At 46.4% G+C, this 24,923-nt stretch overlaps 1 protein-coding gene across 3 annotated transcripts in view; it reads left to right on the forward strand.

Annotated features, from left to right (window-relative positions):
* The window catches only part of LOC132383649 (membrane-anchored junction protein), a 91,389-nt gene that overhangs the window by 21,017 nt on the left and 45,449 nt on the right, over positions 1 to 24,923 (forward strand). For all 3 annotated transcript variants that reach the window (XM_059954844.1, XM_059954845.1, XM_059954843.1), the window contains exons 3-5: positions 5,814 to 5,859; positions 18,589 to 18,664; positions 21,883 to 22,008. In XM_059954844.1, the coding sequence (XP_059810827.1) occupies positions 5,814 to 5,859; positions 18,589 to 18,664; positions 21,883 to 22,008 (248 nt within the window). The remainder of the gene's footprint in view (positions 1 to 5,813; positions 5,860 to 18,588; positions 18,665 to 21,882; positions 22,009 to 24,923) is intronic.

A 24,923-nucleotide genomic window follows, 5' to 3' on the forward strand; every position in this document is an offset into this window, starting at 1 on the left:
TCAGAGTAAAAGAAAGTCAGATTAAATACACTGTGGTTCAATACCAGTGTATCAAAACTTCTGGGGTGTGCGTGGGGTGGGGGGGGGTGCGGTTGAATACTTCTTATAGGCACTGTATGTGCCCAAGATTTTTGCATAGCTGTTTTCTTGTGAACAGAGGTGACAGAGATGGAGGTGTATGAAGTTATGGGAAGCCTAGACGAGGTGAAAAGTAGGCAGCTACTTCTCTTGGCAGAGATGTCAATAACTTCAGTTCATAGTGATCAGAATGCTCTTCCCTGTTCACCAACTCCACAGCTCCCTCTTCTCCAGGTATTTTGACATCTCATCCCTCACCGATATCAGGGACCGAGACGCAGGAGCGCAGTGGTCTCCTGAAACCAGCCACATGTTAGGGGCAGCCTTGCAGAGCAATTTTGTTGAATCTGGAGAGTGGACGCTAAGCCTGGAGTTACCTGTCACCGCTCTAACCCGTCCGCCTGCGACTCCACGGCTCTGTTGTAGCCGCGCCTCTCTTTAAGAATCTCATCCACCTTTTGGTTTGCACACCATCGCATCCTGCAAGGTGGGAGTGAATATCACAAATGGCAGTGAAGCATCCCTCTCTGACGAACCTGGTCCCCTTCATCAGGTGACTAACAATGCACTTGCATGAGCCCCCTCAGTTCCCGATAACCTCGTCATCTCTGTCTTGGACATTCTTCAGGAGGGTGTCAAGGTGTGATGGTGTCCTTGGTCTCAAGTGTTTAAAAACCTGCGCGGGCCAACACTCTGGAGTGTTCAGGGACAACTTTAACCTCTCTCTCCTAAGGCCTGCTTCAGGATGGTATCTTTTCTACTAGTGACTTGCATCAAGACACAGACAGACAGACATACTTTATTGATCCCAAGGGAAACTGGGTTTCGTTACAGTCGTACCAACCAAGAATATAGCAATATAAAACCATAAATAATTAAATAATAATAAATTGTGCCAAGTGGAAATAAGTCCAGGACCAGCCTATTGGCTCAGGGTGTCTGACTCTCCAAGGGAGGAGTTGTAAAGTTTGATGGCCACAGGCAGGAATGACTTCCTATGACGCTCAGTGTTACATCTCGGTGGAATGAGTCTCTGGCTGAATGCACTCCTGTGCCTAACCAGTACATTATGGAGTGGATGGGAGACATTGTCCAAGATGGCATGTAACTTGGACAGCATCCTCTTTTCAGACACCACCGTCAGAGAGTCCAGTTCCACCCCCACAACATCACTGGCCTCACGAATGAGTTTGCAAGAACTACCATCTGGTAGTGCTTAGGGCCTTGTGATGAAGTGCTCTGAGTGATTGATTGTGGCTCGTATCTACTGTTCCAGCAAGGATGGACCAACTTCAATTCGCCTATTAACGTAGGTCTACAGTAGTGGCTGTCTTGCTGGCTCTCGGTCACCTGGGACAACACAAGCATTGACTACAGCACAGCATTCAACACCATCATCCCCTCAAACCTTACTATCAAGCTCCGAAACCTGGGCCTCCATATCTCCCTCTGCAATTGGGTCCTCCACTCCCTCGCTGGGAGAACACAATCAGTATAGAGTGGAAACCTCCTGCTCTGTTCTTACGACTGCGTGGTTCCAATGCCATCGACAAATCCACCGATGATACCAGTGTGGTTGGTAGAACCATGGATGGTGGTGAGGAGTGAGATAGCTCAGAAGGGAGAGTGGTGTCGTAGCAACAAGCTTGCGCTGAACATCAGCAAAGCCAAGGAACCGACTGAGAAGGGGAAGTGAGACAAACAAAAGCAGTCCTCGTCATAGGACTTTCAGTGCAAAGAGTGAGCAGCTCAAGGTCCTGGGTGCCAACACATGTGACAATTTGTCCTGGGCCCAGCACATGACGAAGGCACACCAGTACCTCAACTCAGAAGCCCAAGGAGATTGAAGACTGATAACCCTCCACAGATGTACATTCTGACTGGCTGCATCACAGGCTGGGAATTCCAGTGTGCAGGGACACAGAGACAGGTGGCACTCAACCAGTCCCAGCCTCTGGAGGAGGTAATATCTGAGGAAGACTACGTTTGTCATGAAGGGCCCTCACCAGCTGAAACATGCTGACTTCTCAATAAAGCCATCAGGCAGGGGGAAGTACTGGAGCCTGAAGACCCACATCTCAAGGTTCAACAACAGGTTCTGGTCAGACTACTCGCCCTAATATAATCTGTTTATTTTTGCATTAGTGTCTCGGCCCGAAATGTCGACAGTGCTTCTCCCTATAGATGCTGCCTAGCCTGCTGTGTTCTACCAGCATTTTGTGTGTGTTGTCTGTCCTGACGAAGGGTCTCGGCCCGGAACGTCGACAGTGCTTCTCCCTGTAGATGCTGCCTAGCCTGCTGTGTTCCACCAGCATTTTGTGTGTGTTGTCTGTCCTGACGAAGGGTCTCGGCCCGGAACGTCGACAGTGCTTCTCCCTGTAGATGCTGCCTAGCCTGCTGTGTTCCACCAGCATTTTGTGTGTGTTGTCTGTCCTGACGAAGGGTCTCGGCCCGAAACGTTGACAGCGCTTCTCCCTGTAGATGCTGCCTGGCCTGCTGTGTTCCACCAGCATTTTGTGTGTGTTGTCTGTCCTGACGAGGGGTCTCGGCCCGAAACGTCGACAGCGCTTCTCCCTGCAGGTGCTGCCTGGCCTGCTGTGTTCCACCAGCATTTTGTGTGTGTTGTCTGTCCTGACGAGGGGTCTCGGCCTGAAACGTCGACAGCGCTTCTCCCTGCAGGTGCTGCCTGGCCTGCTGTGTTCCACCAGCATTTTGTGTGTGTTGTCTGTCCTGACGAGGGGTCTCGGCCTGAAATGTCGACAGCGCTTCTCCCTGCAGGTGCTGCCTGGCCTGCTGTGTTCCACCAGCATTTTGTGTGTGTTGTCTGTCCTGACGAGGGGTCTCAGCCTGAAACGTCGACAGCGCTTCTCCCTGTAGATGCTGCCTGGCCTGCTGTGTTCCACAGGTGTTTTGTGTGTGGTGCTTTATTTTTGCATATTCTGTTGTGAAAGTTACGTGTGACTTACCATGAGTGCCATGGTGGTGTAGTGGTTAGCACAACGCCACGACAGCCTGGGGAGTTCCAGAGTCTGGAGTTCACTTCAGGCACCGTTCCATAAGGAGTCCCTTTACGCCATCCCCATGAGATGTGTGGGTTTCCTCACACAGTCCAAAGGCGTACCGGGTAGGTTAACTAGTTACTGTAAACCGTCCTGTAATTTGGTTAGTTAATCGGTGTTGTGGGGTTGCTGGGGCAGGGTGGCTCGAAGGGCCGATGTATCGCTAGGTAAATAAAGCATAATTTATGTTAATTGAAGTTTATGGAAGATATGTTATCATGTTTGTTATGTGCTGTAGTTCTGCTGTAAAAAGCCATCTTTCATGCCATTTATACTCATCGAGTTTATTGTCCTACACACAGCTATACATAGGTGCAATGCAAATCTTACCTGCAGCCACATCACAGGTACAAGGCATCAGGTAAGCAGTATTCAGAAAAGAAGCAGAGACTACACACAATTTTTACAAGGGAGAACACAACTAAAGCAAAGAGTCCATTTTAGTGCAAAGACTTGCTAAAATGTAGTGATTAGGGCTGTGTTGGTTGGTTCAAGAAGGGAAGTAGCTGTACATGTGCTGAGGGATTTCAGGCTTCTGTACTTTCTGCCCAATAGAGACCTTTCAGATGTGCAGGAATTAACAGTTGACGTTTCAGACTGGGACCGTTCAGACGGAGAGGAATTAACAGTCGACAGTCGATGCTTTGCACCGAGACCCTTGACTGTTTATTCCTCTCCTTGGATGTTGCCTGCCCTGCTGAGTCCCTCCAGCATTTTTTCTGTTACTCTCCACAGCAATCCTGTCCACACCCCATTGGAGATACTCCTTTGTACCATACGTCCTTTCCCCACCCTCTGTCCAACTGAAACCTAATTTGTTTGCACTCTCTCCCAGCTCTGAAAAAGGGAGTTTTAATTCCCCCACCCCCACCCCTGTCCCCCTCCCACGGCGCTCCCCCTAGCCATTCCCAACACCCTTTGCTCCCGCCAGATTTACAAACTCGCTCTCCACTCCACATTGACAAATACGGTACTGTGTGAAAGTATTGGGCACCCTAGCTATATATCTATCTATCTATCTATCTATCTACCTCATCCATCCGACTGACCGACCCTCCCCAGACTTAGTGATAAAATTCCATCAGACGGCATTATAGAAGCAGCCAATGAAACACTACTCACAACTGCAATCTCCAGCGTAACGGAGACCTGTAACCTGATACATGCATTGGCAGCAATGCAGGCAGGGACAGCACAACCGAGCTGTAGCGACTATGTACAGGGACTTCTGCACTGAGTATGGATTGGACACTCCCTCGTCCAAATGGGAAACTCCCAAGAAGGTAGAGGAGAATGACAGAACTAAGACCCTGTATCCTGCCAGATACAGACCGATAAGCGGGTACTAGCCAAACCGCCAGAGTAATACTGGACAAGGAGTGGGAGAAAGCAATGGTAATTGATGTGGCAGTCCAGAATGACAGTAGCGTCAGGAAGAAAGAATATAAGAAGCTGGGCTTCAAAGAGCAGATGGAGAGGATGTGGAAGGTTAGAGCCGGCGGTGATAGGAGCACTTGGAGCTGTGACACCTGGACAGGGAGAGGGGCTCCATGTGAGATCTTCATTCAGAAGAGCAAGGATACTGCACTGAACCCTCAAGCTCCCAGGCCTCTGGCAGAGGATCTGAGATCAGGGAAAAATACACACACCAAAGGCGAGAAACTTAAATATGTGTGTGTATGTGTCTAAGACTGCACGGCTGATGTTTGTACTCTACTGTTATCTGGATAAGGGCCATAATGACCTGGGAGTGAGACTGGACTCGAGTTTAATTTTTCCACGGGTGTGTTCCAAATGTAAATTAAAGCCGTTAAGACAAAGCGGTTTGCATTCAGAGCGTGGGAGTTAAATTCATTGCATTAAATGTTTCTCATCTAAGACAGAGGTTAGATCGTTTGACCACTATCCTCATGTTCTCTTGCACTGTTTATGCAAATGTAAACCGGCATAATTCGCAACTTTTGAATGAATGAGTCATCCCAATCTTGTACCATGGTTGCTTTGATTTTTATGCTATTTAACAATGTTTCTTATTTAATTTCATGGCATACAGTACTGTGCAAAAGTCTGAGTCACATATATATAGAGCCAGGGTGCCGAAGACTTTTGCACAGTACTATAGCAGTTTTATGTATTGCAGTGTACTGTTGTTGCAAAAAAGAAGCAAATTTCATGACTTGTGTGAGTGATGATAAACCTGATTCTGATCTGGGTCTCTATTGTGGACTGAGAGTGGGAAGGGGGCAGGGAGAGGGGAATCATGGTTGGGAAAAGGGGAAGGGAGAGAGGAGGGAGCGGGAAGCACCAGAGAGACATTCTGTAATGATCAGTAGACCAATTGTTTGGAATCAAATGACCTTGCCCGGTGTCTCAGGGCTGGGTGTGTCTGTACCCACCCCTGACAGTCCTTCTCTGCCCCCGTCCCACACCCCCTCTGCGGCGCTCCACCCTCACCATTCCCAACACCCTTTGCTCCCACCAGATTTACAAACTCGCTCACTGCTTCACATTGACAAATACAGGACTGTGCAAAAGCCTTAGACACCCTGGCTGTGTATATGTGCCTAAGACTTGTGCATAGGAATGTACATTGATTGTGTAAGTGCATTTTTTGACTTCTGCATTAGATGTGGGGTTACCTGGTGTCACATATTCTAAACCTTTCCACTTTTACAGAGAAGACTTGGGAATAAACAGAGAGCAAGTTGGACAAGAGTTAGAGGTATGTTCAAATTCTTTTGGCAAACAAATATTTAAGTTTGATAGATGATATTGCATTGATAATTAACAGGATGAATGCCAGACCCCAACCACATGGGAAGGTGGAAATATTAACATAGTTGATAGTGGCTAATGGCTACGTGATATTATGTCTTAGTTAAATTTAGAGAAGATCCGCTGCTCAGTCTTAAATTCAAAACAATCTTTTTATGATTTCTGGGGACCTTTCCTAAATTACTTCTCCAATTTATAAAGTTTAACAGTGCACAGACTTTTATGTATATTTCTATCTTCTCTTCTTAAGTGAATATGTTTTTTTTCCTAATTATCCATTGTCATCCATCAGCTTTTTTCTTTGGTAGTTGGTAGGGAGTTGACTTTTTTTAAATAAAAAATTTCTTTTATGATGTATGACCTATCTTTAAATTTTTGATTACAGAGTGGTATACCTTTATGTGATGTGCTATAACATTTTGATCAATTTTATTACAATATATGAAGATACACACTTTATGTTGAGATGTATCTATGTGTTGCACTCTGTAAATCTTGTTTTATCTGAATAAAAATATTGTTAAAAGAAAAAGAAAGATAGTGGCTGAGAAATCCAATCTCAAAAATGGGAAGTCTAGTCAAGTCAAGTCACTTTTATTGTCATTTTGACCATAACTGCTGGCACAGTACATAGTAAAAATGAGACAACATTTTTTCAGGACCATGGTGTTATGTGACCCAGTACAAAAACTAGACTGAACAACATAAAAAAACAACACAGAAAAAAAACTACACTAGACTACAGACCTACCCAGGACTAGATAAAGTGCACAAAACAGTGCAGGCATTACAATAAATAATAAACAAGACAAAAGGGCAGTAAAGTGTTAGTCTAGGCTCTGGGTATTGAGGAGTCTGATAGCTTGGGGGAAGAAACTGTTGCATAGTCTGGTCGTGAGAGCCCAAATGCTTCGGTGCCTTTTCCCAGACAGCAGGAGGGAGAAGAGTTTGGATGAGGGGTGCATGAGGTCCTTCATAATGCTGTTTGCTTTGCGGATGCAGCATGTAGTGTAAATGTCCGTAATGGCGGGAAGAGAGATCCCGATAATCTTCTCAGCTGACCTCACTATCTGCTGCAGGGTCTTGCGATCCGAGACGGTGCAATTTCTGAACCAGGCAGTGATGCAGCTGCTCAGGATGCTCTCAATACAACCTCTGTAGAATGTGATGAGGATGGGGGGTGGGAGATGGACTTTCCTCAGCCTTCGCAGAAAGTAGAGACGCTGCTGGGCTTTCTTTGCTTTGGAGCTTGTGTCGAGGGACCAGGTGAGATGGAGCACAGTCACGGGTCAGCAGAGTGAACAGCAGTGGACTGAGCACACAGCCCTGGGGGGCTCCCATGCTCCCATGTAATGGTTTTGGAGATGCTGCCTCCAATCTGGACTGACTGAGGTCTCCCAGTCAGGAAGTCTAGGATCCAGTTGCAGAGGGATATGTCCAGACCCAGTAGGCTCAGCTTTCTAATCAGTTTCTGAGGGATGATTGTGTTGAATGCTGAACTAAAGTCTATGAACAGCATTCGAACGTATGTGTCTTTTTTTGTCCAGGTGGGTTAGGGCCAGGTGGAGGGTGATGGCAATGGCGTCGTCTGTTGAACGGTTGGGACGGTACGCAAACTGCAGGGGGTCCAGTGAGGGGAGCAGCAGGGTATTGATATGCCTCATGACGAGCCTCTCGAAACGCTTCATGATGGTGGATGTAAGTGCAACGGGACGGCAGTCATTTAGGCAGGACACTGAAGACTTCTTTGGCACAGGTGGCGACCTTGAAGCACGTTGGAATGGTGGCGCTGCTCAGGGAGATGTTGAAGATATCAGTGAGAACATCTGCTAGCTGGTCTGCACATCCTCTGAGCACTCTACCAGGGATGTTGTCTGGTCCAGCAACCTTCCGTGGGTTGACCCTGCACAGGGTTCTCCTCACATCGGCCACAGAGAGACACAGCACCTGGTCATTTGCAGGAGGGGTGGACTTCCTTGCCGCCACGTCATTTTCTACCTCAAAACGGGCATAGAAGTCTATCCTCCTTCCATAGCACACAGTAACTGAATTAGGCCATTCAGCCCATCAAGTCTGCTTCAATATCACATCCTGGGCTGATTTTATTATCCCTCTCAAACCTTTTCTTCCCATAATTTCGGACATCCTGACAAATCAAAAACCTAAGCAACACACACAAAACGCCGGTGGAACACAGCAGGCCAGGCAGCATCTACAGGGAGAAGCGCTGTCAACATTTCGGGCCGAGACCCTTCGTCAGGACAGACAACACACACACAATGCTGGTGGAACACAGCAGGCCAGGCAGCATCTACAGGGAGAAGCGCTGTCGACGTTTCAGGCCGAGACCCTTCGTCAGGACAGACAACACACACACAATCCTGGTGGAACACAGCAGGCCAGGCAGCATCTACAGGGAGAAGCACTGTCGACGTTTCAGGCCGAGACCCTTCGTCAGGACAGACAACACACACAAAACGCTGGTGGAACACAGCAGGCGAGGCAGCATCTATAGGGAGAAGCGCTGTCGACGTTTTGGGCCGAGACCCTTCGTCAGGACTAACTGAAAGGAAAGATAGTAAGAAATTTGAAAGTAGGAGGGGGAGGAGCAAATGCGAAATGATAGGAGAAGACCGGAGGGGGTGGGATGAGGCTAAGAGCTGGAAAGGTGATCGGCAAAAAGGATACAGAGCTGGAGAAGGGAAAGGATCATGGGGCGGGAGGCCTCAGGAGAAAGAAAAGGGCCCCTTTTCTCCCTATAGATGCTGCCAGGCCTGCTGTGTTCCACCAGCATTTTGTGTGTGTTGCTTGAATTTCCAGCATCTGCAGATTTCCTCGTGTTTACCAAATCAAAATCAAATCAAAAGTTGTGTTTACCAAATGTCTGCTTTAAATGTACCCAGTGACTTGGCATCCACTGCCATCTGTGACCAGGTATTCCACAGATTCTCCCCCTGTGTCTAAATAAAATTCCACCTCATCTCTGTTCTAAATGGATATCCCTCTATTCTGAAACTGTGCCTTCAGGTCCTCAACTCTCCACTATAGGGACATCCTCTCCACATCCACTCTATCTGCACCCTCTGGACCTACACTCCCTACAATAGGAAACATCCTCTCCACATCCACTCTATCTGTGTCCTCTGGTCCTCGACTCCCCCACTATAGGAAACATCCTCTCCACATCCACTCTATCTGCACCCTCTGGACCTACACTCCCTACAATAGGAAACATCCTCTCCAAATCCACTCTATCTGTGTCCTCTGGTCCTCGACTCCCCCACTATAGGAAACATCCTCTCCACATACATTCTATCTGTGTCCTCTGGTCCTAGACTCCCCCACTATAGGAAACATCCTCTCCACATCCACTCTGTCTGTGTCCTCTGGTCCTAGACTCCCCCACTATAGGAAACATCCTCTCCACATCCACTCTATCTGTGTCCTCTGGTCCTAGACACCCCCACTATAGGAAACATCCTCTCCACATCCACTCTATCTGTGTCCTCTGGTCCTAGACTCCCCTACTATAGGAAACATCCTCTCCACATCCACTCTATCTGTGTCCTCTGGTCCTAGACTCCCCCACTATAGGAAACATCCTCTCCACATCCACTCTATCTGTGTCCTCTGGTCCTAGACTCCCCCACTATAGGAAACATCCTCTCCACATCCACTCTATCTGTGTCCTCTGGTCCTAGACGCCCCCACTATAGGAAACATCCTCTCCACATCCACTCTATCTGTGTCCTCTGGTCCTAGACTCCCCCACTATAGGAAACATCACATCCACTCTATCTGTGTCCTCTGGTCCTAGACTCCCCCACTATAGGAAACATCCTCTCCACATCCACTCGATCTGTGTCCTCTGGTCCTAGACTCCCCCACTATAGGAAACATCCTCTCCACATCCACTCTATCTGTGTCCTCTGGTCCGAGACTCCCCCACTGGAGGAAACATCTCCTCCTCGCCCACTCTATCTAAGCCTTTTTGTATTCTATAGTATGTGATCCTGTGATCATTGAACTGCTTTGTATGTCCTTGGGTCATTTAATGCAGTCAGTAGCCCAGGAATATGAAGTTACTAACTCACTTCACAGCTGATCCATCAGTGAAACTTACCACGTAGTCATCTGGACCTCCCCCCCCCCTTCTAGTCACTGATTAGTCCCTTGGTACTGTTGACACTGAGTGAGAGGCTGATTTTGTGGCACCACTCAGCCAGGTTTTCTATCCCATAATTGGTAACAAACACTGAAGCTGTGAAAGTTTCAAAGTAAACAGGGTGCGGGTGTCATGGTCGCCTAGTGGTTAGCACGATGCTGTTACAGTTGGAGCTCAAGATCAATTTCGATGCTGCCTGTGAGAAGCTTATACGTCTTTCCCGTGAGCGTGTGAGGTTTCCTCCCACAGTCCAAAGACGTACCAGTTAGTGAATTAATTGTCATTGCAAATTGTCCTGTGATTAGGCTCGGGTGAAATCGGTGGGTATTGGGCAGTGGGCAGCACAGCTCACTGGGCTGTATCTTGAAATAAAAAATAAATTCATTATCACTGAGTGTGTATATCACCATTTACTACCTTGAGATTCAGTTCTTGTGGGCAGTCACAGGAAAATAACGCAGTACATTAGAATTTATGAAAAGCTACACATAAGCAAACACCCATTGTGCAAAATAAGAGAGATCGTGCAAATATTAAGACAGGTAACTAACTAATACTGAGATCATGAGTTGTGTAGGTCTTGAAAGTGAGTCTGTAGGTTGTGGAATCAGGTCAGTGTTGAGGTGAGTGAAGTTATCCCCTTTGGTTCAAGAGCCCGATGGCTGTAGGTTTCTTCAGTCTTCGAACATGAAACTTCTTGTATGTCGAACCATAAGAGCTGATGAGGGGCGTAGCTCATCTAGAGATCGGTATCTCAGTCCTAACTGGAAGTGTGAGTCTAGACGTTATTGCCCAAGTACATGACTCAGGCTTCTGGCTTAGAGATAAGCCTGCCTCCCACAGCTGATGCAGCTACAGGAAGTAATGCTGTAACGTTTTGAGTTGGCAGAGGCATCTACAGAGTTGCTGGTGTGGTATGGGTTTCAGGCAGATGGGGCTCATCAGCTGTGGTTGGCAGTTCATCGAGAAGAAAGAAATCTCTGATCTCAAACCTCCGCTGCCTTGCGGCTATACCCACTCGTGGGGAAGGCTTCGTGAGTAAACCCCGAGAGAAAAATCCGGAGCTGGAGTCCCTAAGGCAGTCCTATGTTGAGAACACTGACTGGTAACTCCTGCTACGCCACTGACGCCAATCTGTATCGGTCTCCGCCAATCCTCTGGATTCATCAGGCAGTGAGCTTGCTGCATGGGCAACAGCGTCGTCTCCATATTGTACTGCCCCGGACTACATATCTCGTAGACAGCTAGGATGCAACATCCAACGGTCAACCCCAACCAACGGAGGGCGTCACAGGGGAGGTGGCTGCCGAGCGTGTGACACTGGAAGAGAGCCTGAGAGTCTCTTTAAAAATTAGTTTCCAGATCGGAACTGGGAATAACGAAAGAGTTTTGGGGTGTAGCTACAGTGGAAAAGAGAGGAAGAAAGCTGTGGTTTAGTTGGTCATTCCAGACCGTGGTGTGGCTCGGAATCCCATTGCAGCCAAGGGGGAATTCTTAAATTAAGGAGATCCTAACAGGAGCCTCAGTCTGCTCTCACAGATGTCAGAAAGAACACATTTTTAATATATTTGGGTGGTGGTGAGTATTCGTAGCTCAGTCAAGGCATTTGATGTCGAGGTGTTCGCCGAACTTGGCAATTAGCCGGCAAACGTTTCATCACCGGTCGAGGTGACATCCTCAGTGTGGAGGTGTTGGTGTTTCTCTCTGGGAGTGCTCAAGTTTACAAAGCTCGCTTGCATCGGTCCTGATTGGCCAATCTTTCCGTTGACCTTTCAATTCTATTGGCTCGCGCTTCTTTGGCTCTTCGCAGTTCGTAGATGGCCATATGTTTGTTTCGTACAGAAGGAAGGCGAACACAAAGCAGGCACGAGATTTTTAAGTTTACTTTTCTTATTGTAATTTATAGTATATTTTATCTATTGAGATACAGCCCTTCCGGCCCTTTGAGCTGCGTCACACAGCTGCCCCCATTTTAACCCTAGCCTAATTACAGGACAACTTAAAATGATCAGCTAACCTACCAACGGGGACGTCTCTGGACCAGGATAAAAACCTCTCCCTCAATGTCCACAAAACAAGAGAGCTGATTGTGGATTGCAGGAGGAACGGAGACGGGCTCAGCCCGATCAACATCAATGGGTCTGCAGTTGAGAGGGTGAGTAGTTTAAAATTCCTCAGTATACACATCACCGATGATCTCACCCGGACTGTACACACCGGCTTTGTGGCAAAAAAGCACAGCGGCATCTCTTCCACCTCAGGTGACTGAAGAAGTTTGGCATGGACCCCCAAATCCTCAAGACATTCTGCACCATTGAGAGTATCCTGACTGGCTGTATCACTGCCTGGTACGGGAACTGCACCAATCTTGATCGCTGGGAACTGCAGAGAGTGGTATGGACAGCCCAGCGCATCTGTGGATGTGAACTTCCCTCCATTGAGGACATTTACTGCAGAAAGGAGGCCTGGAAGATCATCGGGGACACCAGTCAACCCGACCGTAAACTGTTTCACCTGCTTCCATCGGGCAAACGCTACCGCAGTATTAAATCCAGGACCAACAGACTACGGGACAGCTTCTTTCTACAAACAATTAGACTTTTAATTTCACATGTCATATATTGCAATGGAGTCAGAAGGCAAAGAATTTTCTCCCTCTCATTGTGGGATGGATGGAATAATTAAATAAATTTTAAACTCTAAAGGAAACCGGAGTACTGAATGTTTCTCTCTTCTCATTTTTTTAGGACCTTGTGCAAATTGGATCTGTTTTTTTTTTCATTATCTTAGTGGCTCCTCTTCAAAAGTACCATAAGACTGTACCACAGGTCATGTAGCTCAGCAGGTCTGCCCCACCATTCCATCATGCTGATTTATTATCCCTCTCCAACCCTTTCTCCTGCCTTCTGGGAACTTCTGATGCCCTAACTGTTCAAGAACCTATTAATCTCCACTTAAAATATACCCAATGATTCGGTCTCCACAGCCGTCTGTGGCAATGAATTCCACAGATTCACAACCGTTTAGCTAAAGAAATTCCTCCTCATCTCTGTTTTAAAGGGACATTCTTCCAATCTGAGGCTTTGCCCTCTGGTCCTGAACACCCCCACTATAGGAAACATCCTCTCCACATCCACTCTGTGTGTGTCCTCTGGTCCTAGACTCCCCCACTATAGGAAACATCCTCTCCACATCCAATCTATCTGTGTCCTCTGGTCCTAGACTCCCCCACTAAAGGAAACATCCTCTCCACATCCACTCTATCTGTGTCCTCTGGTCCTAGACTGCCCCACTATAGGAAACATCCTCTCCACATCCACTCTATCTGTGTCCTCTGGTTCTAGACTCCCCCACTATAGGAAACTATAGGCAGGTAGTGCAGGAGTCCCCTGGGGTCATCTCCCTCCTAAACAGATATACTGTTTTGGATACTGTTGGGGGAGATGTCTCATCAGGGGAAGGCAGCAGCAGCCGAGTTCATTGCACCATGGGTGGCTCTGCGGCACAGGAGGGAAGGAAAAGGAGTGGGAGAGCTATAGTGATAGGGGATTCGATTGTAAGGGGAATAGATAGGCATTTCTGCGGCAGCAAACGGGACTCCAGGATGGTATGTTGCCTCCCTGGTGCAAGGGTCAAGGATGTCTTTGAGTGGCTGCAGGACATTCTGGAATGGGAGGGTGAACAGCCAGTGGTCGTGGTGCACATAGGTACCAACAGTATAGGTAAAAAACGGGATGAGGTCCTACAAGGTGAATTTAGGGAGTTAGGAGATAAACTAAAAAGTAGGACCACAAAGGTAATAATCTCTGGATTACTACCAGTGCCACGTGCTAGTCAGAGTAGAAATAGGAGGATATTTCAGATGAATATGTAGCTTGAAAAATGGTGCAAGGAGGAGGGATTCAAATTTCTGGGGCATTGGAACCAGTTCTGGGGGAGGTGGGACTGGTATAAACAGGACGGTCTGCACCTGGGCTGGTCTGGAACCAATGTTCTAGGGGGAGCGTTTGCTACTGCTGTTCAGGAGGCTTTAAACTAATGTGGCAGGGGGATGGGAACAAGTGCAGAGAGACAGAGGGGTGTAAAATGAGGGTTGAAGCAAAAAGTAGTAAGGTGAAAAGTAAAAGTGGCAGGCGGGCAAACCCAGGGAAAAAATCTAAAAGTGCCACTTTTCAACATAATTGTATAAGGGCTAAGAGTGTTGTAAAAACAAGCCTGAAGGCTTTGTGTGTCAATGCGAGGAGCATTCGTAACAAGGTGGATGAATTGAATGTGCAGGTAGTTATTAATGAATATGATATAGTTGGGATCACAGAGACATGGCTCCAGGGTGACCAAGGATGGGAGCTCAACATCCAGGGATATTCAATATTCAGGAGGGATAGACAGGAAAGAAAAGGAGGTGGGGTAGCATTGCTGGTTAGAGAGGAGATTAACACAATAGGAATGAAGGACATTAGCCTGGAGGATGCGGAATCGATATGGGTAGGAGCTGCATAACACTAAGGGGCAGAAAACACTGGTGGGAGTTGTGTACAGGCCACCTAACAGTATTAGGGATGGCATTAAACAGGAAATTAGAAATGCGTGCAATAAAGGAACAGTAGTTATAATGGGTGACTTCAATCTACATATAGATTGGGTGAACCAAATTGGTAAGGTGTGAGGAAGAGGATTTCTTGGAATGTATGCGGGATGGTTTTCTGAACCAACATGTGGAGGAACCAACTAGAGAGCAGGCCATTCTAGATTGGGTATTGAGCAATGAGGAAGGGTTAATTAGCAATCTTGTCGTGCGAGGCCCCTTGGGTAAGAGTGACCATAATATGGTGGAATTTTTCATTAAGATGGAGAGTGACATAGTTGACTCAGAAACAAAGGTCCTGAACTTAAAGGGTAACTTTGAAGGTATGAGACATGAATTAGCTAAGATAGACTGGCAAATGATACTTAAAGGGTTGACGGTGGATATGCAATGGCAAGCATTTAAAGATCGCATGGATGAACTACAACAATTGTTCATCCCAGTTTGGCAAAAGAATAAACCAGGGAAGGTAGTGCACCCATGGCTGACAAGGGAAATTAGGGATAGTATCAAGTCCAAAGAAGAAACATATAAATTAGCAAAAAAAAGCGGCACACCTGAGGACTGGGAGAAATTCAGAGTCCAGCAGAGGCGAACAAAGGGCTTAATTAGGAAAGGGAAAAAAGATGATGAGAGAAAGCTGGCAGGGAACATAAAAACTGCCTGTAAAAGCTTTTATAGATACGTGAAAAGAAAAAGATTGGTCAAGACAAATGTAGGTCCTTTACAGTCAGAAACAGGTGAATTGATCATAGGGAACAAAGACATGGCAGACCAATTGAATAACTACTTTGGGTCTGTCTTCACTAAGGAAGACATAAACAATCTTCCGGAAATAGTAAGCGACCGAGGGTCTAGTGAGATGTTAGATGTTAGTAGGGAAGTGGTGTTAGGTAAATTGAAGGGATTAAAGGCAGATAAATCCCCAGGGCCAGATGGTCTGCATCCCAGAGTGCTTAAGGAAGTAGCCCAAGAAATAGTGGATGCATTAGTGATAATTTTTCAAAACTCCTTAGATTCTGGATTAGTTCCTGAGGTTGGAGGGTAGCTAATGTAACCCCACTTTTTAAAAAAGGAGGGAGAGAGAAACCGGGGAATTATAGACCGGTTAGTCTGACATCGGTGGTGGGAAAAATGCTAGAGTCGGTTATCAAAGATGTGATAACAGCACATTTGGAAAGAGGTGAAATCATTGGACAAAGTCAGTATGGATTTGTGAAAGGAAAACCATGTCTGACGAATATTATAGAATTTTTTGAAGATGTAACTAGTAGAGTGGATGGGGAGAGCAAGTGGATGTGGTATATTTAGATTTTCAAAAGGCTTTTGACAAGGTCCTACACAGGAGATTAGTGTGCAAACTTAAAGCACATGGCATTGGGGGTACGGTATTGATGTGGATAGAGAATTGGTTGGCAGACAGGAAGCAAAGAGTGGGAGTAAATGGGACCTTTTCAGAATGGCAGGCAGTGACTAGTGGGGTACCGCAAGGCTCAGTGCTGGGACCCCAGTTGTTTACAATATATATTAATGATTTAGACGAGGGAATTAAATACAGCATCTCCAAGTTTGCGGATGACACGAAGCTGGGCGGCGGTGTTAGCTGTGAGAAGGATGCTAAGAAGATGCAAGGTAACTTGGATAGGTTAACTGAGTGGGCAAATTCATGGCTGATGCAATTTAATGTGGATAAATGTGAGGTTATCCACTTTGGTTGCAACAGGAAAACAGATTATTATCTGAATGGTGGCCGATTAGGAAAAGGGGAGGTGCAACGAGACCTGGGTGTCATTGTACACCAGTCATTGAAGGTGGGCATGCAGGTACAGCAGGCGGTGAAAAAGGCAAATGGTATGTTGGCATTCATAGCAAAAGGATTTGAGTACAGGAGCAGGGAGGTTCTACTGCAGTTGTACAAGGCCTTGGTGACACCGCACCTAGAATATTGTGTGCAGTTTTGGTCCCCTTATCTAAGGAAAGACATTCTTGCCATAGAGGGAGTACAGAGAAGGTTCACCAGATTGATTCCTGGGATGGCAGGACTTTCATATGAAGAAAGACTGAATCGACTAGGCTTATACTCACTGGAATTTAGAAGATTGAGGGGGGATCTTATTGAAACGTATAAAATTCTAAAGGGATTGGACAGTCTAGACGCAGGAAGATTGTTTCCGATGTTGGGGAAGTCCAGAACGAGGGGTCACAGTTTAAGGATAAAGGGGAAACCTTTTAGGACCAAGATGAGGAAAAACTTCTTCACACAGAGAGTGGTGAATCTGTGGAATTCTCTGCCACAGGAAACAGTTGAGGCTGGTTCATTGGCTATATTTAAGAGGAAGTTAGATATGGCCCTTATGGCTAAAGGGATCAGGGGGTATGGAGAGAAAGCAGGTACAGGGTTCTGAGTTGGATGATCAGCCATGATCATACTGAATGGCGGTGCAGGCTCGAAGGGCTGAATGGCCTATTCCTGCACCTATTTTCTATGTTTCTGACACCCTCTCCACATCCTCTCTATCTGTGTCCTCTGGTCCTAGACTCCCCCACTATAGGAAACATCCTCTCCACATCCACTCTATCTGTGTCCTCTGGTCCTAGACTCCCCCACTACAGGAAACATCCTCTCCACATCCACTCTGTCTGTGTCCTCTGGTCCTAGACTCCCCCACTATAGGAAACATCCTCCCCACATCCACTCTATCTGTGACCTCTGGTCCTAGACTCCCCCACTATAGGAAACATCCTCTCCACATCCACTCTATCTGTGTCCTCTGGTTCTAGACTCCCCCACTATAGGAAACATCCTCTCCACATCCACTCTATCTGTGTCCTCTGGTCCTAGACTCCCTCACGATAGGAAACATCCTCTCCACATCCACTCTATCTGTGTCCTCTGGTCCTAGACTCCCCCACTATAGGAAACATCCTCTCCACATCCACTCTACCTGTGTCCTCTGGTCCTAGAATCCCCCGCTATAGGAAACATCCTCTCCACATCCACTCTGTCTGAGCCTGTCAGTGAGATAGCTCCATTGAACAAAGGTGACATGTTGCAGACAGTTCACAAATCTACTAGATACTCTTCTAAATATACAGTACTGCATGAAGTTTTAGGTAGATATATATAGCTGGGGTGCCTGAGACTTTTGCACAGTACCGTATTTGTCAACGTGGAGTGGAAAGCCTGCTTGTAAACCTGCTCCCTCACTGAAGCTTCTACATCCTTCCTATGGTGTGGCGACCAGAACTGAACACAATTCTCCAAGTGTGGTCAAACCAGGGGCTCACAGAGCTGCAACATTACCTCGCAGCTGATGTGAATATTTTCCTTGTCATTGCTGATTGTATGATGCTATGTTCCTATGATGCTGCTGCAAGTTTTTCATTGTCCATGTGTTTACAGTACTCTGCAAAAGTCTTAGGCACAAAAAAAAACAAATTTCCTGACGTGTGTGAGTGATGATAAACCTGATTCTGATCTGGATCTCTATTGTGGACTGAGAGTGGGAAGGGGGCAGGGAGAGGGGAATCATGGTTGGGAAAAGGGGAAGGGAGAGGGGAGGGAGCGGGAAGCACCAGAGAGACATTATGTAATGATCAATAAACCAATTGTTTGAAATCAAATGAGTTTGCCTGGTGTCTCAGGGCTGAATATGTCTGCAGCTGTGCCACTCCTTCTCTGCTCCCTGTCCCACATCCCTCCCACGGTGCTATCCCCTTGCAATTCCCCACATCCTTTGCTCCCACCAGATTTATATTTCACTCTCTGCTCCACATTGACAAGTGCAGCGCTGTGCCTACATATGTGCCTCAGTCTTTTTGTGCAGTACTCTATCACATGCAGTGCATGAAATAATGTTAACACTTTGTATGTGCTTTGATAATAAATTTACTTTGAACTTATTTTGATGTTTCTTTGTTAACAGGAATCTATTCGTGCAGTGCTTGGAAATTTAGACAATCTGCAACCATTTACCACAGTGCATTTCACCATCTTCCCATGTATCCTTTTAGCCTGTTCCGGAAGAACTGGGGTGAATTCTCTGAGAACACCCCTATCCACGTGTTGTTCGAGCCACTACTGATGTTTTTCAGAAAGTGACGGCAAACATATAATATACTAGCAAATTAGCAAATTTGTGCTTTCCAGTTTAGCTGGAGTAATGTCGGATTTTACAGAGCGGAGCTACACGTTAGGAATCGCATAACAATCTGAGGGTAGAAGTGCTGCAGGATGTCAGCAACACCTGTGGAGGGAAGTGGGCAGTCAGTGCTTTGGGTGGAGTCCTCTCATCTCAACTGTATCTGCTGTCACAAGAAGTTCCAAAGTAACACAGACACACAGAAAATGCTGGATAACTCCGCAGGTCAGGCAGCATCTATGGAGAAGGATAAATGGTTGACATTTCAGGCCAAGGGGGCTGGATTACCAAACGTTATGTGGTTTTTCTTGTGTGGTCTGTTTTGTGCTTTTTCGCGATATCATTCCAGAGAACGTTGTCTCATTTTTTAACTGCATTGTATTTGTGGTTTATAAATGACAATAAACTGAATCTGGATCTGATCTGATCTGGGATCTGAATCTGAAAGGAAGGGGTGCAGAAGCCAGAATCAGAGGTGGGGGAGGAAGGAAAGGGGTACAAGCTGGCAGGTGAGGGGTGAGTGGGGAAAATGTGCATGCTGGGAGGAGGTAGGTGGGAGAAGTAAAGGGCTGAAGGAGCAGGACTCTGATAGGAGAGGGGAGTGAAGCATAGAATAAAAGAGAGGGGAAGGGGGAGAGGATCCGGAGGAAGCTGATCAGCAGGGAGTGGGAGAGGAGAAGAGAAGGCGCTAGAGCAGGTGAAGATGTTGTTCATACCTGGCTGATGCCTGCCCCACAGTACCCTGATTGCTTCTTAAATGGAATCAAAGGAAACTACAGTGCACAAACACGCCATTCGGCCCATTTAGTCCATGCTGAGCCCTAACACGGGCTTGCCAGCCACCCTGTTGTTTCAGGTGCTGTGAATGATTAGGAAGCATTTCAGAATATCATGAGAATATGAAAAGTTGTTTTACAAATTTACGTTTTGTTTTGGTTATTTGAGGCACAGATGCACTCAGTCTTCTCCCCAGCATCAGGAAGTCAAGAACCAGAGGGCACAGGTTGAAGGTGAGAGGGGAGGCATTTCATCGGAACTTGAGGGTTTTTATCGCTACGACCATTGGAGAGACGTTTTACACAGAAGGTAGTCTGTGTATAGCTTGGGCTACTGGGGAAGTAGTTGATGCATGTATAGTACTGTGCAAACGTCTTAAGCACATGTAAAAAGAATCTGTAAAGCAAAGATGCTTTCAAAAGCAATTAAAAATTTCTAAATATCTAAACATTACTATGAAAAGCAGTAAAAGAACTAAATCAATCAATATTTGGTGTGACCACCCCTTCGTCTTTACACCAATTCTCTCAGGTATACTGTCGTGCAGTTTTATAAGAAAATAGGCTGGTAGGTTGTTCAGGACATCTGGGAGAACTTGCCACAGTTCTTCTGCGATTTTAGCTGTCTTGCTTGCTTCTGTCTCTCCAGGTAAACCCAGATAGCCTCTATGATGTTGAGACCGGGGATCTGTGGAGGCAAAACCATCTGTTGCAGAACTCCTTCACCGAAGATAGTTCTTTATGAACCTGGCCATGTGCTTGAGGTGATTGTCCTGCTGCAGAATAAAGTTGGGACAATCAGACACCTTTCTGGTGGTATTGCATGATGGATAAGAATCTGCTTGTACTTCTCAGCATTATGTTTCCATTAATTCTGACCAGATCCCCAACTCTATTGGTAGAAGTGCCTCAGATCTTCAGTGAGCCTCCGCTGTGCTTCACTTTTGGCTGCAGACCCTCATCCATCCAGCTCTTCTACAGACAAATTTTTGACTCGTCAGTCCAGAGCACTTCTACCTGAGTTTTTGTGCTTGGCTTTGTTTCCACTTCGGAGGAGTGGATTTTTGGCAGCACCCCTGTGGAGGGGTCTACTTGGGTCCCAAAGGTTTCTGTGACAGCAGTGCTGGATGTCTGCTGTAGAAGGGACATCAGTTTGATGTACCTCTCGGCCGCTGCTTTCAGTTTCCATGGCTGACCTCTGTGTTTCTGTTCCTCAACTTTGCCTGTTTCTTTGTGCGTCTTCAGAGGAGCTTGGTTGGACTGCACATCTTGAAACTTGTGTCTGCTGAAAAATTTCTGCCTGGAAGAGACCTTGCTGATGCACGATGACCACCTTGTGTTATGCTCACTCTTGCCATCATGTAAGAATTGCTGATTTGAAAGGTAAGCTGTCGCATCTGCCATATCCTCACCGTTTACTTTGGTTGTCCTTCACCCAGATAGGTTCCTTCTGCACCCATTTCCGTTCCAATGAATCAGTTCAACTCATTATGCCACTGATCATTATCTTTCTTTAATCAGCCACTGGGCTATCTACCTACAAAGTCATCAAGTTTTTATTTGAAAACTCATCTATTGCCAACTAAGTTACTTTCTTTAACAAATTACAAAAAAATCTCTGTGACGTTTAATATTTTGGAAAATTAATGTTTGGAAATCTGAAATTTGCTCTTTTCTCCTGACACAGAAAACAAAAATAAACACTTCAAACATACATATAGGGTGTCCAAGACTTTTACACTGTACTTTATATTAGTAATATTTAAAAGCCATTTTGAAAGGATCATAAATAGAAAATCTACGTCAGTCAAATGAGCTGCTGCCAGAAATGATTGAGACAGGTACAATTACAATACTAAAAGAGACTTAGATGGGTATGTAGGTGGCAGGGTGGAGATATGTCTCTAACCAAAGGAGGTGTAAGGTGCTCCTTCCCTCCTCTAGCCTGCAGGTCACCCTTGGTCATATGAGCATCCGGTGCAGATCACAAGTCCTGGTTATACGACCACTGACGGCACGCAGACAATCTCTGAAGAGTATCGATAACGGCTGGGGTCACCCGTCTTGTGAAGACACGGCCCAGTAGAACGCAAACCACTTCTGTAGAAAAATTTGCCCAGAACAATCATGATCGCCCAGGTAATTCGAAATGGCACATAGTGATGATGATGATGATGGACGGTACAGGGACAGGAAAGATTAGGGGTCAAATGTGGGCAAATGGGACAAACTTGGATGGGTATCTTGGCTATCAATACCCATTGAGAGGGACTGTATTCTCCTTGACTGCTTGAATCACAAGATAAAAACAAGTGGGAGAGATTGTCGGAACTGCGGTTTAAACAAGGAAGCAGAGTCCTCAACTCTTATCCATATGTGTGCACCTTGTATATTGAACTGAGAGCCAGTCAACAGCATTTATACGCAGGTAGATACCCTTTTCCCTTCCCTTTTCATACGTTACCATATGAGATAATTTGTTTTTTGATTTTCAGAGACTTAATTCACCTTCTCCTCTTCCTGTTGAGTGCCAAGACTTATTCTTTACCTCAAAGAAAGGGTATTTGGTTACCTTGGGCCAGAATTTGTCCACAGCTCATCTACTGTTGGAGCAAGTATAGGGTGGGGTGATTCAACCAAAGGGTTCAAAGGTATATTTAATGTCAGAGAAATGTATACAATATGCATCCTGAAATTATTTTTCTTCGCAATCATCCACGAAAATGGGAGTGCCCCGAAGAATGAATGACAGCTAAACGTTAGAACCCAAAGCCCCCCTCAGCTCCCCCCTCCCACACGTAAGCACCAGCAAAGCAACGATACCCCCCACCAGCAAAAAAAGCATGGGCGCCCCCCACCAAGCAGACAAGCCTGCAGCAAAGATACAGACTAGCATACCCCAAAGACTACTCGTTCACCCGGTAATTCGACCTACCACAGTCTCTATATCTCCCTAATAAGGGGAAAAGAGGTGTTTCCATTTCACAACGAGAGGGGAGGACATAAACAGCTCGCTGATTTGCGATGTTAGAAGTCTGTTGTGCCGCTTTTTCTGAGCTCTGTGCCCAAAGAACTCGGGTCTGGACACACAGCAGCAGCCAGCTTCCGATCTTCCACCTCCCATGACACATTGATTCCCTGCAGAGGCACCGACCTGGAGTCCGCCAGCCCCCAGAGCCACACAGACCCAAAACTCCAAAGGCGAGCTAATCTTCTAGGCCGCGTCCTTGGCATATCGAATAACGTCCGGTCGTCAGGCCCTGAGAGCGGGTCCCATTCCCGCGGAGAACCGAAGTCAGCATGTAACTCCAGGTCAGGGTCTTCAAAAGAACCCTGAAAGGGAAGAAGGAGATATTAAAGATGCAAATAGAACTCTTTCCAAAGATGCAAGCCAAGGAGGCGCCGTTAAGTGCCTTTGTCTCCTAAGCTCCTCCCCATTGCAATTTTACCTACACTCAGTGACCACTTTATGAGGCATCTCTTATACCTAATAAAGTGGCCACGTTCCTGGTTTTCTGCTGCTGTGGCCCGTCCACTTCAAGGTTTGACGTGATGTGCATTCAGAGATGCTCTTCTGCCGACCACTGTTGTAACGTGTGGTTCTTTGAGTTACTGTTGTCTTCCTGTCAGTGTGAACCAGTCTGGCCATTCTCCCTGACCTCTCTCATTAACAATGTGCGTTTTCAAAGATTCAAAGTACATTTATTATCGAACCCTGAGATTGGTCTTTCCACAGACAGCCACAAAACAAGGAACACCAGAGAACCTGTTCAAAGAAAATATCGAACACCCAACACGCAAAAAAAAAGAACAGATCGCACAAACAGCAAAAAGAGCAAGTGAATATCACCCACAGAACTGCCCCTCACTGGATGGTTTTTTCACACCCTTCTCTGTGAACTCTAGAGACTGTTGTGTGTGAAAATCCCAGGAGATCGGCAGTTTCTGAGATACTCAGACCACCCCTTCTGGCACCAACAATCATTCCAGGGTAAAGGTCACTCAGATCACATTTCTTCCGCATTCTGGTGTTTGGTCTGAACAACGACTGAACCTCTTGGCCATGCCTGCATGCTTCTCTACATTTTGGTTGCTGCCACGTGATTGGCTGATTAGATGTTTGCATTAACGAGCTGGTGTATAGGTGTATGTACTGCATGGACAGAACCTGGAGATAGAGAATTAGCTGAAGCTATGATTTCTAGATCTGGGAGGAACTGCAGGCTAGCATTCCCCTTCCTTCCATTGACACTATCCACATCTTAATGTTCACAAGATTATTAATAGCTGCGAGCAATGCCTCAGACACTGCTGTGGTTTAGACACTAGACTAGTTCTTCTATTTCCATTACCGCCAACTTGCATGCTAAACTTTCCAGCTCCGGTGTGTGAACAGCAGATCGAAAGCAATGACTCTCTGCTCCAAAGCCAAGTCGTCCTTCAAACATCAAAGGTTCCTCTTGTTAGAGGACCTCTGAGGATATTGCAGACATCTGAGAGATGACTTTCTATCAGTACAGAGTAAAGTTATTATCAACCATATACAGCCCTGACATTCACTTTCTTGCCTGTGTACTCAGAACCTTAATAGAAACAATGAAAAACCCACCAACAGAGCAGACAACCAGTGTGCAAAAGACAGCAAACTATGCAAATACAAAATAACATAAGAGAAATAATAATAATAAACAAATTAGCAATGAATATCGATAACATGAGATGAAGAGTCCATGAAAGTGAGTCCATTGGTGGTGGGAAAATTTCAGTGATGGGGTGAGTGAAATTATCCTCTCTTATTCAAGAGCCTGCTGTTTGAGGGGTAATAACTGTTCCTGAAACTGGTGGTGTGGGACCTGAGGCTCCTGTACCTCCTTCCCGATGGAATCAGTTCAGAGTTGAGGTTATCCTCACTGGTTCAGGAGCCTGATGGTTGAGGGTAATAACTGTTCCTGAACCTGGTGGTGTGGGACCTGAGGCTCCTGTACCTCCTTCCCGATGGAATCAGTTCAGAGTTGAGGTTATCCCCTCTGGTTCAGGAGCCTGATGGTTGAGGGTAATAACTGTTCCTGAACCTGGAGGTGTGGGTCCTGAGGCTCCTGTACCTCCTTCCCGATGGCAGCAGGGGGAAGAGAGCAGGTCCTGGCTGGTGGGGTTCCTGATGATGGATGATGCTTTCCTGTGTCAGTGCTTCTTGTCAATGTGCTCAGTGGTGGGGAGGGCTTCACCTGTGCTGCACTGGGCCATATCCACTACTTTTTGTAGGATTTTCCATTCAAGGGTGTTTGTGTTTCCATAGCAGGCTATGACACAACCAGACAATAGACTCTCCAGTACACACCAGAG

Source organism: Hypanus sabinus, chromosome 31, assembly GCF_030144855.1.
Source record: "Hypanus sabinus isolate sHypSab1 chromosome 31, sHypSab1.hap1, whole genome shotgun sequence".
In the NCBI taxonomy this organism is placed as follows: domain Eukaryota; kingdom Metazoa; phylum Chordata; class Chondrichthyes; order Myliobatiformes; family Dasyatidae; genus Hypanus; species Hypanus sabinus.